Source organism: Euprymna scolopes, chromosome 32 (genome assembly GCF_053919585.1).
Source record: "Euprymna scolopes isolate OS-2025 chromosome 32, ASM5391958v1, whole genome shotgun sequence".
NCBI classification, from domain to species: domain Eukaryota; kingdom Metazoa; phylum Mollusca; class Cephalopoda; order Sepiida; family Sepiolidae; genus Euprymna; species Euprymna scolopes.
The window spans coordinates 76,635,811-76,654,280 of NC_136513.1; the positions used below are offsets into that span (position 1 = coordinate 76,635,811).

The 18,470-nt window shown below is 33.6% G+C and overlaps 1 protein-coding gene across 2 annotated transcripts in view; it reads left to right on the forward strand.

The window, feature by feature from the left end:
- Nucleotides 1–18,470, forward strand: part of LOC145256444 (uncharacterized) — a 644,056-nt gene that overhangs the window by 422,692 nt on the left and 202,894 nt on the right. For both annotated transcript variants that reach the window (XM_080115352.1, XM_080115353.1), the window contains one exon: nt 892–1,341. In XM_080115352.1, the coding sequence (XP_079971478.1) occupies nt 892–1,341 (450 nt within the window). The remainder of the gene's footprint in view (nt 1–891; nt 1,342–18,470) is intronic.

Here is an 18,470-nt window from a genome sequence, read left to right on the forward strand (position 1 = left end):
CAAAAACTTACTAATTTATATTTTTCTTCCAAATAGAAGGCGATGGCCGAGGGTCAATCCTTTAGAGAACCACTAATATTTTTAAGGGGTATAAAATAACCGTCCTACCTATAGGAATCTTATCCGCTATCAGATAATCCATGGATGGTTGATATGCCTTAAAACAAATCAAATCAATGTACAATAATGTTAAATAGAAGAATTTCGCCTTCTGACAAATATATAATCTCCATTGTTTATAGATAAAATAGTTCTCAAAGAACACATGTTTCGCCGCCACTATATTTCATCAATGTAGCTGACTGTGACAGGATTCGAGCCTACGGCCATCAAGAATGTAGTCGAGTACGTTATCTATTACACAGAAGAGCCTACCTGAAATTACGTGCTTATTTCTCGCTTATCAATTTGTGTCATCATTTTTTTTTTTGTTTACTGTTAACGTTAACAGTATTATAGGTATGGATTATCCCCCCCTTCATTCTTTTACGCCATTAATAGATATAAGCTTAAAGGAAAGGGTTGGGCGCTTTTACACTACTGGGACGACATTTCGGAAATCTTAATACTGAATTTCACGTGGAAACAATACTCATCTCAATAATGAATTCTAATTAAATGATAAACACGAATAAAGTTGTTTTGTTTAATAATTCAGTCATATTCGCGTAATTTCGACTGCATAATTTGGAAGCTACCATTGTAACTTATTAGAATTGACAAAAAATCAGTTGAAACCATTGTTTTTTTATCTGAAAACTTCATTTATCGATCACAAAATTTCGCCCAATTCTGTAGAAGCGCCAAGGGTTGTTTAATGTATTTTTTTAAAAGATATCGCAAAAATATTATGAACTAATTTTTCTCACAAGGACCATTTTTATTTCTCAGGAACGACAACAACGCCAACAGTGCCGGTTCCGAGTTCGAGTTCCACTATACGGGATTATCCTTACAATAACCAAGCGGAGTTGTCCGATTATACCGAATACAGCGATGCCCGTTTCGCTGAGGAGAGGCGACGAGATCAAAACGCTTCTTTCTCCGTTTACGGTGGAAATTCCCAAGACACTGGCGACGACCTCGATCTTTACGACATGGAAAGAGATATTAACCCGACAGAGGGGGCCGCCTTCGAGAGGACCCGACCGAATCGGAACATGACAACTGGAATGGGTAAGTTTGGTAGCCCAAACAAGGACAGTTTGCTGAGGGGTAACCTAACTGGAAAATACAACCTGACAAATAAGCAAATATTTTTTCCGGAACATTTCCCGCTCCGTAAGATGAAACACAGGACTTGGTTTGCCCAGCAGCACCGACTTGGAAGACATGAACTCGGTAAGTACTCCTATATAACTATCCTCTACCTATAGAGGTCCTGGATATGACCTTAAACTATATACGATAGTGAGGCCACAGCTTGCGGGGTTTTGGGAGTGTGGAGCAACTCTTTAATTGCCATTGCTCCCAGGTCCACTCTGACCCGGAGTGGTAGTACCTGTTAGGGTTCCAAGTATAAATTAAATAGAAACCGACTTGAAAAAAATATATATTCTATTAAAAAGATTTTCTTCAAAATCACTGGATTCAGCATTAAATAACCTGAAAAGGGTTGATATGCCGTAAAACGAAAACAGCCACTCTACTTATAAAAAGGTAAGACGTGCTCAAAGATGAAGTATGGATTAGTCTTGCTACATCTGGAATGGAACTCATAAGATTAATCTTTTCTGTTTTGACAGGGTACAAAACCGTCTTCGAAATCTCTCTCATTTCTCTTTCTCAAAGAAGAGACATTACTAGACTTTCTGCTCTGTCATTACTTTTATGGTAGGTGTACTCGACTGAGCTCCAATCTATGGTCTCTCCGTGTAAAACGTTCGCAACAAATACTCGTTTAGCTGCAACAACCCTCAATAATTTCCCTCACTCTCTATCTGTGCATAAAACTAAACAAATATTCTATGAGCAGAATCTCTTTTGGGAGAAATGTCTGTCTATAGAAAACATTATCGTGGTGCTGCTTTCCGGTTGAATATAGCATAGTCATTTTCAAATCTACTGTGAATAAGTCCGTCCTCTTAAACAATCTAGCTTTACCCAAGTTTAACTATTATGATTACATTGTCTCGCCAGCTACCTAACACTTAACCCTTATCCTAGAGTGGCCTCCGGGCCTTGATAAGCGGTGACCCCAACCCTCAAGTAAAAAGTGTATCACCGCTGAGAGTACTCTCTGTTGCCTAGACAAGTCAAATACGGTATCCGCCAAACACGTCATTAGATGGAGTACTGTTACAAGATCTATGAACGTGCAGTTCAAAGAACTCTTCCCTGTCTTGACAGATTACAAAATTGACTTCGAAATCTAGTGGCGTTTTCATACTCCCTTCCTTACAACAAAAAGGTATTACAAGTCTTTTTTTTTCTGTTCTATCCTTAATATTTTAATGTTACGTGCTCAAATTAACTCCAATATCTGCAAAAACAGTCTCGCTAAAACATTAACAGCAAAAACTCGTCGAACTACGATCACGGTAAATAATTTTTCTTCTTCAATCACGTGATATATAAAGTTTGCTTCCTCTTCAGTGTACCTAAGAAAATAATATTTTTTTTAATGGTGACATAAATTTACAATGTATCATTTGACAAAACAGAAGAATCTCTGACTTGAAGCAGACTCAATTCCTGATATTAAAGATTCCTATTTGGCTCGCTTTCTCTTGTGGTTTGCCAAATTTAATACTAGTTTTTATTTATTAACTAGCCTGGATGCCTGGCGTTTTCCGGGTGTTTGGATGCGTGTGTTAAGTAAAAAAAAAAGAAGTGATAGTACGCAGGCAGGCTCGAAACCGTACCGCAAAAGAGAAAAAGAACGTGAAATAAAAGTGACATTTTTTGCCGTTGCATCCATTGTCAAACCGGAATTGGCGAAGGTTTAAATTAAGGCTAGTCAATCGAAAAGAGGGGATGACTTTTGAAAATATCGGCGAAAAAAGTTATCCCACTCTATAGAAAAGTGCCCAATTGAGGTCGAAGGAATTAATGTTTTTAGCCAATTTTTCGATATTTGGCGTCCGAAGGATCGTGCTTCAAAACGATACCGATCCCGTGAAAATCCGTCGCTTCTTTCGAAAGTTTTGGGTAGACCTACAAGCATACTTACATACATACTTTTAAACTGACAGGTTAGATTTATATTATAGGTTTATTTATCAAATCGTTAGAGGAAATTACAGAATAGTTAACAAAGCCTCCAGCTAACTTCCTATGTTAAGAATTGCTTTCTAAATAATTTTCCGCTGTTAGTGACCGTTCTAAAATAATAACGGTAATATTTAAAAGGCTATTCTTAACATTGATTGGGCTTTGTAAACTATGTTTTATTTTCACTTAACAATTTAATGAATAAATTTGGAAATCTGAAATACTCGTTAAAAATTATATTACGGGCGAAGTTTAATATATCAAGAACTTTATTTTACCGAACACCGTTTGCTGCGAACTTTAAGTCCGGAATTCTTCTGGTTTGCCTATTATTTCTGTAAATGAAGGAGCAAGTTAAATTATAAAAACGCAGAACGTTTTCGTTTAAGTAATGTTTATTTTTTTCAGACATCATGTGATTTTCGGAATGACTCTGATTCTCTTGGGGTGGATGGGATTCTCCTACGAGGAAACGGGAAGATAATGACCTTGGAATAGAAAGGGGAAGAATCAACGGATAAAAATAAATAAAAATAAACTCCTCGAAGACGCGTAAAAACACTTGAGGCTCTCAGCGAAAATGGATGCTGTCCTTCGCCATGTTTGCCAACAAGCCGGATGCGACGGATTTAGATTCGAAAAAAATAATGATCACCATTTTGATGTGAAAGCTTCTAACATTATTTTAACAATTCAGTTTTTTTAAATCGCCATTGCCATCCACCTCCGAACTTTATCGTGGAGTGGGTTATTGGTATAATGGATACAGAACTAAGCTGTGAGATTATTGGGTGCGTTATTCAAGCAATCAATCAAATACTTTTATTGACAACAAAAAAAATAACAAAATGAAGAAAATCATGCCAAAAGAGGGAAGATATTGCATCTATATATCGTCTATACGACATAATCACATTAACACACCGGTTCTCCTAAGATCGATTTGGAAATACCAAGCGCTGTATATAGGATGACGTCGACATTTCTCTGTAAGAATTGCAAACATCTAACATCGCATTCTTTTCTGGGCAGGATATACATCCAACTAAGGACCGCTTGTGAATTATATAATCCCTAGATACTTTCTCCTTCGGGAGAAGCCGGTTCAATCCACTTGTCTTCTCAAAGCGAGTTTAAACTCGGATATGATGGTAGGCATTATAATAACGTGTTCTAGCTTGCTGTGTCAGGAAACGGAAGCAGTGATAGAGAACCCTCCCTTTCCCTTTCTCCTGTCGAGACGAAAAATAACAATGGAGTATCCTTTGCAGATGACGTTAGAGCTAAAAGCTTCTGTAAATATTTATTTTCATTTCGATTAATGATACTGTATTTGTAATACCGACACTGTAAAGAGGTGCGGGATCACCTAAAAATAGAGACACCATCAGAATTATTGTAACTCACTAGGAGTTCTCACACAGGTCATCATCAGACAACAGCCGATTGTTGTTCTCTTTAGTCTGAATGACAGCAAGTCTCCCTAGATTTCCAGTCTTGCCCACCTCTTTTGATAATCTTTGCAAAATAATTTGCGCTATCACAATATTCGTTTAAAATGTATTGGTCCACCGACTTAGTCGGATATGGACCTTAAAATTCTCAATAACGACTCATTACATTTTTCTGAAATTTTGCATAAAGTAACAACTACCTAAGGTAGGAAAATGTAACATTTTCGGATTTTTTATAAAAATTCTAATTGCGTCCCCAATGGGTCAAAATGACTAAAAATAGCACATTTCGGGACATAGAATATTTTCCAAACATTAGATTTTGCTGAAACTTAACCAAAAACAAGACCACGTGGATATACATCTGGAAACGTAATATTTGACCCTGGAAATATTCTTGGCTTGAGGGTATTTTAGTGGTGAAAAACAAACCTTTTCAGACTAATTTTTATTTTTCTTCTAAAATTCCAGTCATCAGCCGGGGCACCACATTGTTTTTGGCTTGTTCATCATCATCATCATCATCATCATCATCATAATAATAATAATAATAATAATAATAATAGTAATTAGTAGTAGTAGTAGTAGTAGTATTTCCAATACTTCACACCTCTTTCGATAATCGATGCAAATAATTTGCATCATCACAATAGCCGTTTTTCATTGACCTCTCGCTAGCAATTGTCATTTGTCTTTATCGTAATTTGTGTGGCAACAAGCCTCCACAAGGTTTCAGTTTCCTTCGAACTCATCATGTGGATGTCTACTTAGTGCTTTCTGTCCTCCTTGGCCCGTCCAGACTATTTGGTGTGGTGCCAGTCTATAATGGCGTTTCCATTTGGGCGATGGTGACGTAATTAACTTGAAAATTTACAGTTTCAGTTTTCTTTGTTCCAAGTGGTGTTTCTATATCTTGGTTCTGTTCTGTTTAAGTTTCAATATGGCAGGATGGCGTTTGTAGTTCATGTTGATTAGTTTTCGCACTCCGGCGTTTCCCTGATTATATTAGCTGTTCCCCCTGTCGTTGCACTAGACGAGTTCTTGCTGTAAATGAATGAATATGTGAAAATACAAAAAAAAAAAACGTGATGCATATTTTTTCCCCCAAAACTTACTGGGCTCGACAGTAAGAAGTTGATATGCCGTAACACAAAACAGCCAAACCAAACACTATAAAAAATGTTTGAAGATACAACTTGAAGCATAAAAACTTTTCCAAGATTATTTGATTCACCATAAAAAAAAGAAAAAGGACTGATATGGCGTTGTACAAAACAAACAAATCAATCATTTATTAACCACTTATTTAATTACTTACTTTCATTTAAATCTTTACGTTTCTAAATATACTTTGCATGGAATGCATACATCAAATCTGTTGTCAAGATCGTTGGAAAAATGATTGGATCACTTTACCGCTCCAGTAGGTATATCACTGCCGATGCACTCCTCTATAAGAGCCAGGTACGCCCTACAATGAAGTACTGTTCCAAACGTGGGCAGGAGCTGGACGGTGACCCCCTTCCCAGCCTTGATAGAGTTTAAATACCAGCTTCGAAACCTAGTAAGTGATGCCCCTTTTTTATTTCCCAACAACCTCTTTTCCACATAAGAGACGTTACGAAAATGTCTCTGCTCTATCGTCATTTTCATTTGAACTCCTATCTATGCTCCACTTTACCAAACTTTCGCAAAAACACTCCACTTGCTACAACCACTATACACGATTTCCCCCACTCTGTCTAAACGCAAATTCCATGAACAAAGTTTCTTTCCCACAGCTGCCCGCCTGTGAACATTGTTCCGCTGGCCTGCTTCCTGGTTGAATACAACATGGTGGCCTTCAAATCCAATGTAAACACGTTCTCGTTGAGTTGTCCCCATAAATAATCAAATTGTATCCAGTTTACACCATTAACGATTACTGCACTACCGCCTTACATTCATTAACCCTTATCCTTGAGTAGCCTTTAGGCCTTGATAAGTTGTGACTCCTAAGCAAAAAAGTAAACATTAATATTTGTTCAGTCTTACGTTCATGTTTATATCTTTGGAAAAATGTTTATTTCGAGGTTTATTTTTATGTTAATATGTTTTTTGTTTAGTTTTTATTGTTGTTTTATGCTTGTTTTTGTTGTTGTTGTTATTATTATTATTATTATTATTATTATTATTATTATTATTATTATTATAGTTTGTTTTCTTTTTTTTTTTTTTCTTTTTTTTTTTATTCATTTTATTACGAAGAAAAAAACACAATTGAGATCGAAGCTGATGATTTAATGTTACATGAGCTGAACGCTTATTGGCGAAGATTGAAAATTGATCAGGCATTTCCTGTCGGTCACCAGACTCGATCGCAACGGATTTACATGGAAAAGAAGCGGAAGTACCTTCCATAATCGACTCTTGAAACTTTGATTATTGATTTCAATGGACGTTTTGATTGAATTGTCCGGTGTTCGTATTTTTTAAAGAGGTTCTGAGATATTATTTGTCATTTTTTTTTTTTTTTTTTGCATTTCATATTTTTTAAGTATTTGATAATTCTTCAACAAAAAATAATGATTTCTTGATTTACTTTCCTCATTTCATTTTGCTTCCCTTGCTCATATCTTATATGTAACTGTCTTGATTACGTTATTCCTTCTTTTTATCCTTCCAATCCTCTCTCCGACGTTCTAAGCGTCTTTTTCTTCTTCTCTCGGCAATGTAGATGTATTCATATAAACCATATTCATATATATATGTGTGTGTGTGTGTATGTGTGTGTGTGTGTGGTGGGGGGATGTCTAGGGGAAAAATATTCTTATTCAATTATATTTCCCCCTTTATTTCAATTCTTTTTATTTATGAAGTTCAATGTATGTTAAATATAACTCTAGAACATACACAAATAAATGACAAAGAATGGGACAGAAAGATTTGTCTCTTGTTATTTAGTAAGAAATGAGAGAAAGATAAATAGTGTGTGTGTGTGTGTGTGTGTGTGTGTGTGTGTGTGTGTGTGTGTGTGTGTGTGTGTGTGTGAACGGGATGACTCATCAGAAGAATAAGAACTCATTATTTATTTATTTTTATAATTGTCATAAAAATCAAAAAATGGCGTAAATATCATTAAAAAAAAAAAAAAAAATGCAGCTACGCTCCGGATTTTTTTTTTTTTTTTTTTCGATTTAAATAAACATGCCTAATTTTTTTTTTTTTTTCCTTTGAAAAATTATTGTGTCCTTATTCTTCTGATGGGTCAGGGCAAAAACTGTTTTATTTTTTAAAATAGTATAATAATTATATGTTCTTTCCGCGCTACGAAACTGGTACTATCAAAAATTGTACATTTTAATATGCTGAAAAAAAAATGAAAAAACAGAAACTGTAAGATTAACATCTTTGAATTTGGAATATAGATATTTTGTCATTGGTATATATATATATATATATATATATATATATATATATATATATATATATATATATATATATATATATATATATATGTGTGTGTGTGTGTGTGTGTGTGTGTGTGTGTGTCCATATATGTTTATCTTTCTATTTATTTAGTTATTCGGTAGCATCCGTAATCTATTCCTTGCTCATTCCCCTTGATTGATTATTCATTCCAATGGACGTGTTGATTAAATTGCCCGGTTGTGTAGTTTCGTTTTTTTAACAAGTTCCGTAGACACTTGTTTGTGTTTTACTTTTTTCATCGTTTTAAGTTTTCGAAAGTTCTTCAACAATAAATAATGATGTCTCGATTTACCGTTCACCTCTTCTTCTTACTAACTTTTTTGATCACTTACTTCCTCCATTTCACCCTATATTTCATCTTTATATACTTAATTCGATGAGTTATTTACTTATGTAGCGTATTCTTCACTCCCCACATTATCTCCACTTCGTCGGTAAACCAGCTGATCAGAGTTCTGTAGACGCATGGTTCCTATTATCTTTTCTGTTCGTCGTTGTGGGGGTCTTCTTTTAACATAATCTCTCTGAAACGGTATTACAAAATTTGGTGTATGTATTCTTTACAATATAGATACGAAAACAGCCCTCACTTATCCTGTTCTCTTTCTTTCTCCCTCCCCCTCCTTCCCTCTCTCTCTCTCTCTCTCTTTCCTTCAAGCATACACACACACAGTCTCACTTTTTCCTTTCTGACCCAATAACGAGAGAAAAATCTGTCCGTCTCATTTCCACGTCAGACTAGTGACTTTCTATGTGACGTTTTTACTTGAACACGTAGCTCTTCTTTTAATTCTAATTGGAAAATTCCACACTTTACTTAATTTTAACCTTAAGTGGACATTTACCCAGTTAATTATATCTTTACACATCCGCATCTGAATATTAACTTTTCTAAGTTTTTTTTTTCTTTGATTAGCTCGCAGAAAGACTGTCCACGTTTTGGAATTGATTAGGGAATCTATGCTATATATTTCCTTCATTTTATTTTATCCTATGCTATTCCATTTGCTGTTGGTTCTAAGGATGTATTCAACGTTTGTTGGGTAATAAGTAAAGTGATACATGTGTTTGCGTATGCGTATGCGTGTGTGTGTTAAAATACATTAAATAAGAATTATAAGAATTAAATAAGATTATAAGAAGTTTTAATTAATTCCAATACTTAGTAATAATAGTATTAAGGTTGATGCGAAAATTCATATATTTTTCTTGTTTATTTTCTATGATCAAAAAGGTTTTTTGCATTATTGCAACAGCTGCGTGCCATTGATATTTCGTTGGCAGCAGCTATTGGTCTTCACTTGAATTTGAGTGGCAATAAGCCTCCCCAAAGTCCCAGTTCTCTTCGCACTTATCCAGCGGAGGTCTGGTCAGTGCTCTCCTCGGTCTTTCCTTCCTCCTTGGCTATACGTAGCTGTTTTTGGTCTCACTCTTTTTTTCCGGGGGATGGGGAAGTGATATGGTAATGGGGTGGTGGTGGTTAAAAATCTTATAGAGATATGCGGCTCCAATGTTCTTGGTTCCATGTAGCGCTTTATGCTTAGCATCTGCAACAGTTTGTCTGGCCCGCGCTTGTTGCTCATGTGTGTTGGTCTCCGCATTTAAGGGTTTTCCTTAATATTTCAGCTGTTTTCATTATTGTTGTTCGTTGTATTTTTTCAGTCATTCCTTTGATTCAAATTTCTCCCATTCTTTTTGCAAAGTTTTTCGGGATTGTTTCTAGTCTCCCTATTTATACAGGTATTATTTGAATTTTCTCCATCTTCTATATCCCTTTCAGCTCTCTAATTAGCTTTGTGTCTTTGCTCAGTTTCTCCATTTCTTTGATATTTATCCTGTGGTCAGCTGAAACAGCAAAGTCTACGATTTGACAGGGCTTCTCTTTCTTGTTAATTATTACGACATCCGGTATTCTTGCTTCGATTGGTTTATCAGTTTGTATGTCCATGTCTCATAGGATTTTGTGATTCTTGTTTTCAAATACTGTTTCTGGATTATACTTGTACCATTTGTCTGTGCGTTCGAAATGCAGTTGTTTGCACAATTACCAGTGTACTGCTCACCCTACTTGGTCTTGTCCGTTCTTGTATTCCTTTTTTTTGGCAAGTTTGCTGCATTCGCTTATTATATGGTTTATCGTCTCGTCTTTTTGTCCAGAGAGTCTGCATTTGCTGTTTTCTTGTGTTTTGTCGATCTTTGCTTTGATGTGGTTGGTTCTTATCAAGTTGTCGTTTGCTGCAGTTATTAGGGATTCAGTTTCTCGGCTTATGTGTCCTTTTCGCATCCATGTCCAAGTGTTTTCTTTATTTTCATCTTTTATCATCCTTATGAATCTTCCTTGTAATTGTTTCTCTTCCCATTTTTCTTTTCTTGTCATCCTTTTTCTCTATTTTTTTTGTGTCTCTCACTGCTATGATTATTCTTTCAGTGTTTTGTATTAAGTATTTTCCTAATTCTTTTTTGCTGACATTCACACAGTCTTCTATATTAACAAGTCCCCTCTCGCCGTCATTCCTTTTTACGTAGAGTCGGTCAACATCGTCCTTCGGATGAAGTGCGTTGTGCATGGCCATGAGTTTCTTGGTCTTCTGATGGAGCTGTCTCAGTTCTTCTTTAGTTCACCCTATGAACGGTCCAGAGTATCTTACTAATGATACTGCCTATGTATTTATGTCTTTTATTAGTTTCTGCTATATAATTTAGTTTCTAGAGGTTTTCTTGTTCTCCTGGGGTATTCCTTTCCAATTATTATTATTATTATTATTATTATTATTATTATTATTATTATTATTAAAATGTACAAAGTCTAAAAAAACTTGCAGATTGTAGACTTCTCAGTGCCCTGGGACAGGAATGTGAGAGAGAAGGAGAACGAGAAGTGGAGTAATTATGCTACATTGGCTTTGGAGATAAGGCGTATACACGGGGTTAAAACACAAATAATCCTGGTCGTAGTTGGTACGCTAGGAGTAGTATCAAGTCGTCTGGAAGACAATTGAAAAAACTACAAATCCCCGATGTTTAAGCGGCCTTCAGACTTCTGCTACTGTACATACAACCAATATCCTTAGCAAAACGCTTGATCTTTGAAACTCCTGGTTGGAGCCGAGATTGAGGGAAATCCTCTGGAAATGAATCCCATCCCTTTCCAGAGAGACGTTGATAAACGAAATCAGAATGATTATTATTATTACTATTACTATTACTACTATTAATACTATTACTACTATTATTATTATTATTATTATTATTATTATTATTATTATTATTATTATAGATATTATTATTATTATCGTCATTATTATCAATATTATTATTATTATTACTATTATAATTACTATTATTTATTATTATTATAATTATTATTACTATTATTTTTTATTACTATTATTATTTTTATCATTATTATTATTATCATCATCATTATTATTATCAATATTATTATTTTTATTATTATTATTATTATTATTATTATTACTATTATTTTTATTACTATTATTATTCTATTATTAATAATATTATTATTATTTTATTATTATTATTTTACTATTATTATTATTATTAATGTTATCAATATTATTATTATTATTATTATTATTATTATTATTATTATTATTATTACCCTGTTTATATGCTTGTGGCGATAACGGATCTAGAGATGTAAAACTTAATCACTACTTTTGTTATTTCAAGGGTAGTAGTTCCATCGATATATTTATAATATGGTTCTGAGAACAACATGGATGCCAAGTGAATGTATGGAATCTAATAGGATGCCCCAACACCGACATTGCGAAAAAAACAATAGAGAGACATCATTGCTACAGTTAGAGGACGTACTGCATATACAATCGACCTAAGAAAAATGGTTTACCAACAATTGATGGATTACATCAGCAGCAAAAATGTGGTAGTCCTAGTCTTGATTGATGTCACGCAAAACCGTTATAACTGGTCGAAACTGAAATGGGAAACCGTCATCCAAGTGTTCACTGGACGGGTTAGGAGAGTACCACATATCGCGACTCAAATTCTAAAGAAAGCCAATAATTGCAATCACTGATAATGACTAGGGCTATGACAACAGCATATTATTTTCATTTTTGGACTCTCTAGTATATATCTATACAGTTAGACACCATTAATCAACCGAGGAGAACATCACTCTACATAAAAATATATAAGATATTAATAGATATATACCTGAGAATCAAAATAAGGAAAAGAATATGCTGTTGTCATAGCCCTAATAATGACTCTTGTGAAGACTTTGAGTGAATAACTAAGGTGCTTCTACAGAATATGAGCAAATTATACTCGACTTTTGCTGAATGAGATTTTACAGCCAGAAAAGTCGAGTTAAAATAAGCCGTCGTTAAACAGTTACTTAGTACTGAAAGAAACACATTTTCCCCTGAGTATTTTTAATCATCAAAAAAGATACAATTTCTGGTGTAATCACATATTTACCGTGACTAGCTACTTCCTGTTTTGAAAGACGTCCAGAGTAAACTTTTTTCGGCAATATCATCTACTGGATCCGCGTTTATAATGTAGTTTAATTATTTTGGGGACAAATGCATATTTTATTTTCCATTGCGGGTTTTTTATCTAATATTTATAGGTGAAAAATGGATATTATAACGTAAGCATTATACCAAAGAAACAGAAGAAAAAAAGAAACTCATCTTTTTTTTCAGTTTTAGACAAAAACCTTTATAGCTAGTATTTCCAACAACGCATTTTTTTCTGAATATTTAAGCAGTTAATTTCTCCTTCTCTGGCTGCGTGTGACTTTTCGTTCCTGCTGTGACGTCTCCCACGTGTTACGAACACGTGCTTCTCTCGTCATGTTTCGAACACAACTACCGAGCCCCTTCTCCGAACACTCTATGTTCTTTTATCTTTGCTCTGGCGTCACTTCGTGAACCGGATTGGTCATTTGCATATCTTTATGTAATTGTTGCTGTTCCCAGCGACAGCGGCTTTGTTATAATATTTTGTTAAACTATGTTAAGTAAACATTCATTCCTTTACTTTTTCATTTATTTAATTCAGTTTAATTCATGATATATATATATATATATATATATATATATATATATATATATATATATATATATATATATATATATACTATTTTCACTTTCAGAAATCATTATTAATGTAGATAAACATATATAATTTATTTTTAAAATATTATATTTATAACTGTTGTGTCCCTGGAAGGGTCACTAAGGAAAACACGGACACGGACTTAGAAAAGGTATAATATATTGAAGCAAAGAAAAAACAGCATATACAAAGAGCAACCGTTGTAGTAAAAACTGCCAAGATGGCGGACTACGAAAGTGCACTGAGCGATATTTACCTATCTCTCACCGCAGGATGATGTGACACAAGATCGGAAGGTGAGAAAAAAACCAGTGCTTAATGGTAAAGAGCAATTCGGCCCTGCAAAATATATGCCTGAGTAGCCCCGTCGGCATTCTCCGGTAAGGGTGCCTCACGCTACAAACGACAAATTTGCTCCTCCCGAATTCCGAGAAGCAGAGAAGCAATGCCTGGGAGAGTGGACTCCCAAGGGCTTCACAAAACATTTTGTATCAGTCTGACAGCAAAAAAAAAAGGCCTTCAAAATGGCCCAGTTTCTGTTGGACTGATTGTCGCGGCGAGAACATTGACCAACGTTAACTGCGAAGTAAACAACCCATACGCAGAGTCGCATCGTAACTCTCGATTAATTTATACAGTTTTGAAGAGTTCATGTCTTGTGTAGAGGGGGGGGTCCCACACCAACTAAAAACAAGTTTCTGTAGCTAAACTTATTTCAATGAAAATAATCAGTTTTCAGAAATGTGTTGGCCTACGTTGTTGTCAGCGTGTTCGGATTAGGCTACACCGTTTAGTGCAGATGACTTTCAAAACAGGAAGTAGCTTGTCTTGGTAAATATGCAATCACGTCATTTTTTTCCCCTTCAGAACGGATGTAGGTAAACAAAAGAACTACTTTTCCATCTTTTGTTCCTGAGAAATTTTTCTAACAATTTAAATAAAAACATTCGTCATTTTTTGTCGTGTTGTTATTACTTGCAATAATCTCGGTGGTGGTGACAGTAGTAGTAGTAGTAGTAGTAGTAGTAGTAGTAACTGCTGCGACTACCACAACAAAGGACATCAACATTCAGAATAGCAATAAAACAAATCACTGTTTAAAAAAATAATATGTTTTTTTTTTTTTTTTTTTTTTTTACAAAGGTATCACCACATTATCAAGGCCCAGAGGCCACTCAAGGATAAGGGTTAAAGAGTGTACAGTAGAAGTTGGTCAATATAGTAATCATTAGTAATGAAAATTTGGTAAATTTAATAACTTATATGGAACGGCTCATCAAGAACTTATTTACCTTAGACTTGAACACAACCATATTGTAGTCAGCCGGAAAGCAGGAAAACGGAAGACAATTCCACAGGCGTGCAGTTCTAAGAAAGAAGCTTTGTTCATGGAATCTATGTTTAGGTTTAGGCACAGATAAAGAGTGGGGGAAATTATTGATAGTGTTTACAGCTAGACGAGTGTTTCTTGTGAAAGTTTGGCGAGGGGGGACCATAGATTGAAGCTCAGTTGAACACTTTCCATGAAAATAACGATACATCAGAGACAAACTCGCAACATCTCTTCTGTGAGATAGAGGTTGTAAGGAGGAGAAAAGGACATCTCCTACGAGGCTACGAAGTCTAATTTGAACTCTATCAAGGCAGGACAAGTCCTTTCTAGCAGCTCCTGCCCAGATGTGGCAACAGTATTCCATCCTTGGACGTACCTGGCTCTTATATAGATAGAGAATAGCATCAGCAGTGAGATATCTACTGGATCGATAGAAAGATCCCACCATTTTTCCAGCGGCCTTGGCAACAGATTTGATATACGTGTTCCATTTAAGATCAGGAGTAATGGTCAAGCCCAGAAGCTTGTCAAAACTTGAGGCCTCCTGAAGACGAGAGCCATTCATTTCAATTGATGACAAATGTGGATTAAAATGTTGATGATGTAAAGAGAGAAGCTTGGTTTTAGATGCATTAAATGTTTAAATAAATAATATGTTTAAATAAATAATATATTTAAAATAATAATATATTAAAAAATAATATGTTTAAATAAATAATATGTTTAAATAAATAATATATCTAAAATAATAATATATTAAAATAAATAATATATTTAAAAAAATAATATGTTTAAATAAATAATATATTTAAATAAATAATATATTAAAATAAATAATATGTTTAAATAAATAATATGTTTAAATAAATAATATATTTAAAATAATAATATGTTTAAACAAATAATATATTTAAATAAATAATATGTTTAAATAAATAATAATAATAGTAATAATAATAATGAATAATTTAATCAATAAAACAAATGAACTAAAACAAATCACTGTTTAAATAAATAATATGTTCAAATGAATAATATGTTTAAATAAATAATGTTTAAATAAATAATATATTCAAATAAATAATGTCTAAATAAACAATAATAATAAATAATTTAATTAATAAAACAAATGCACTAAAACAGATCACTGTTTAAATAAATAATATGTTTAAATAAATAATATGTTTAAATAAATAATATGTTTAAGTAAATAATATGTTTAAATAAATAATATGTTTAAATAAATAATATGTTTAAATAAATAATAATAATAGTAATAAATAATTTAATTAATGAAGCAAATGCACTAAAATAAATAACTGTTTAAATAAATAACATGCTTAAATGAATAATATGTTTAAATAAATAATTTTAAAATAAATAATATATTTAAATTAATAATGTTTAAATAAATAATAATAAATGATTTAATTAATAAAACAAATGCACTAAAACAAATCACTGTTTAAATAATAATACATTTAAATAAATAATATATTTAAATAAATAATATGTTTAAATGAATAATATATTTTAATAAATAATATGTTTAAATAAATAATATATTTAAATAAATAATATGTTTAAACAAATAATATATTTAAATAAATAATATGTTTAAATAAATAATAATAATAATAATAATAATAATAATAAATAATTTAATTAATGAAGCAAATGCAATAAAACAAATAACTGTTTAAATAAATAATATGTTTAAATGAATAATATGTTTAAATAAATTATGTTGAAATGAATAATATATTTAAATAATTAATGTTAAAATAAATGATAATAAATGATTTAATTAATAAAACAAATGCACTAAAACAAGTCATTGTTTAAAAAAATAATATATTTAAATAAATAATATATTTAAATAATATGTTTAAATAAATAATATGTTTTAATAAATAATATGTTTAAATAAATTATATTTTAATATATAATACGTTTAAATAAATAATATGTTTAAGTAAATAATAATAATAATTTATAATTAAGTGAATAAAACAAATCACTGTGCAATAAAACAAATCACTGTTTCATGTAGAGGCCGTGCATAAATTCCTAAGCATCCCCGTCAGCATTCCTCGGTAAGGGTGCCTCAGACGATTAGCAGACAACTAATCGCTTTTTAAAGAAAAGGTCAAGTCCAGGAAGATGGATGTCCTTTGACTGGACAGAACCTTACCTAACTGTGTCGGAACAGGATTAGAGAACACCACAACGAGGTTCGTACATGAAAAACGAATTGCCATCACTCAGCTCCCAGGAAACACCGAGCGTGAAAACTTCGAATGAGTAAATAATGATTGCAACACTTTCGAAGGTTGTCCATCGTCTTTTCGTGCAGAAACATGCTATTCGGTCAAGCAAATGTTAACCTTTTTAACAATTTTTCTGGTTTGTGGGTTTCATTGAATTGTTTTGGTAACAGTCCATGCGGGGCAATTGAAAAGAATTGCCGGCATCTCTCTCTCTCTCTCCTTCTTTCTCTCTCTCTCTCTCTCTCTCTCTCTCTTACTCACACACCCACTATTTCTATTCTTCTCTATTTATTTTTCCTCTTTTACACTTTTCCCTTTCCACTCTCCTCTCTCTCCTCCTCCTAACACATACACTCTCTCTATCTTCCTACTTCTTTCCCTCTCCTACGCTCTTACACTCTCTTCCTTTCTCTTCCTTCCACATACATACTCTATCTCCCTCCTTCTCTCTCTCTTTCTCTCTCTCTTTCTCTCTCTCTCTCTCTCTCTCTCTCTCTATCTCCCGCGCTCTTACACTTTATCGTGTTTCCTTTTCTCCTTCTCCTAACACTTACATTATCTTTCTTTTCCTCACTCTCTTTCCCAAACACATCCTCTCCCACACACATACACTATTCTCTCTCCTCCTCTTTTCTCTTCCTTTCTCTCTCTCTCCCTTTTTTCGGCATACAAAATATTCAGGTGACTTCATTCAATGCATTTTTTTTTATAACGGCTGTTCTAACGAATTCCACACGTCTTCGACGAACTCGCAGCTGCAAAAATGTGAAGTCAGCCATCTTAAAACCCGTTCACTAACGCATTCGGCGCCAATTACGCGCATCTGTTAAAGACTGCAAACGCGGAGAAGCGAAAGATTTAAAGAAATGCGAACAATGGGGAAAAAGAGCAACGAAGAACGGCAAAATCAAACGGTTGGAATTGGTAAAATGTCGATTGCTTTGAGACCATTCCGACACGGCACGAAGGAAGAATGGTGCTGCTAGTGAATCATTCCGGTAATCAAGAGCAAAGTACTAAAACTCTTTGAATATATCAAAACGTCTGAAACAGAATTTTCATAAGATATGCCTAGAAATAATGATAGAAAGAAAACATGTGGTCACGGATAAGCTTCACTCAATTTAATGAGACAACAGAAACAAAATCAACGGAAAGTACTTTCTTATGTTAGTGCACAATTTGATCTAATGGAAGATAACGAAACATAGTGAAATATTAATCACAATACACAGACTTTTTTTTTTACGAAGGGGCCATCATATATCAAAACCCGGAGGCCACTCGAGGAATACGGTTAATGGTTGTACGGTAATCATTGGAACAGTAGCGTAGTAATCGTTTGTGCTGGAAATTTTGTATAATTAGATTATTTGCAAGGACGGTTTAATGAGGACTTGTTTACGTTGGATTTGAAGACGAATATATTGTACCTATTTACTATGCCTCCCCACGGGACAGAGTTAGACACCAGGGTCGTTTTTTAACATGGAGAAAAGGTACAAAATAAAAATTGTCTGAGTCGTGAAGGATTTCTCCTCCACCGAAAGAGAACAAGAAATAGAAGTGCAGCATCTGAAGAACAGATACTACACTTTGATCTTGTCCCGAAGA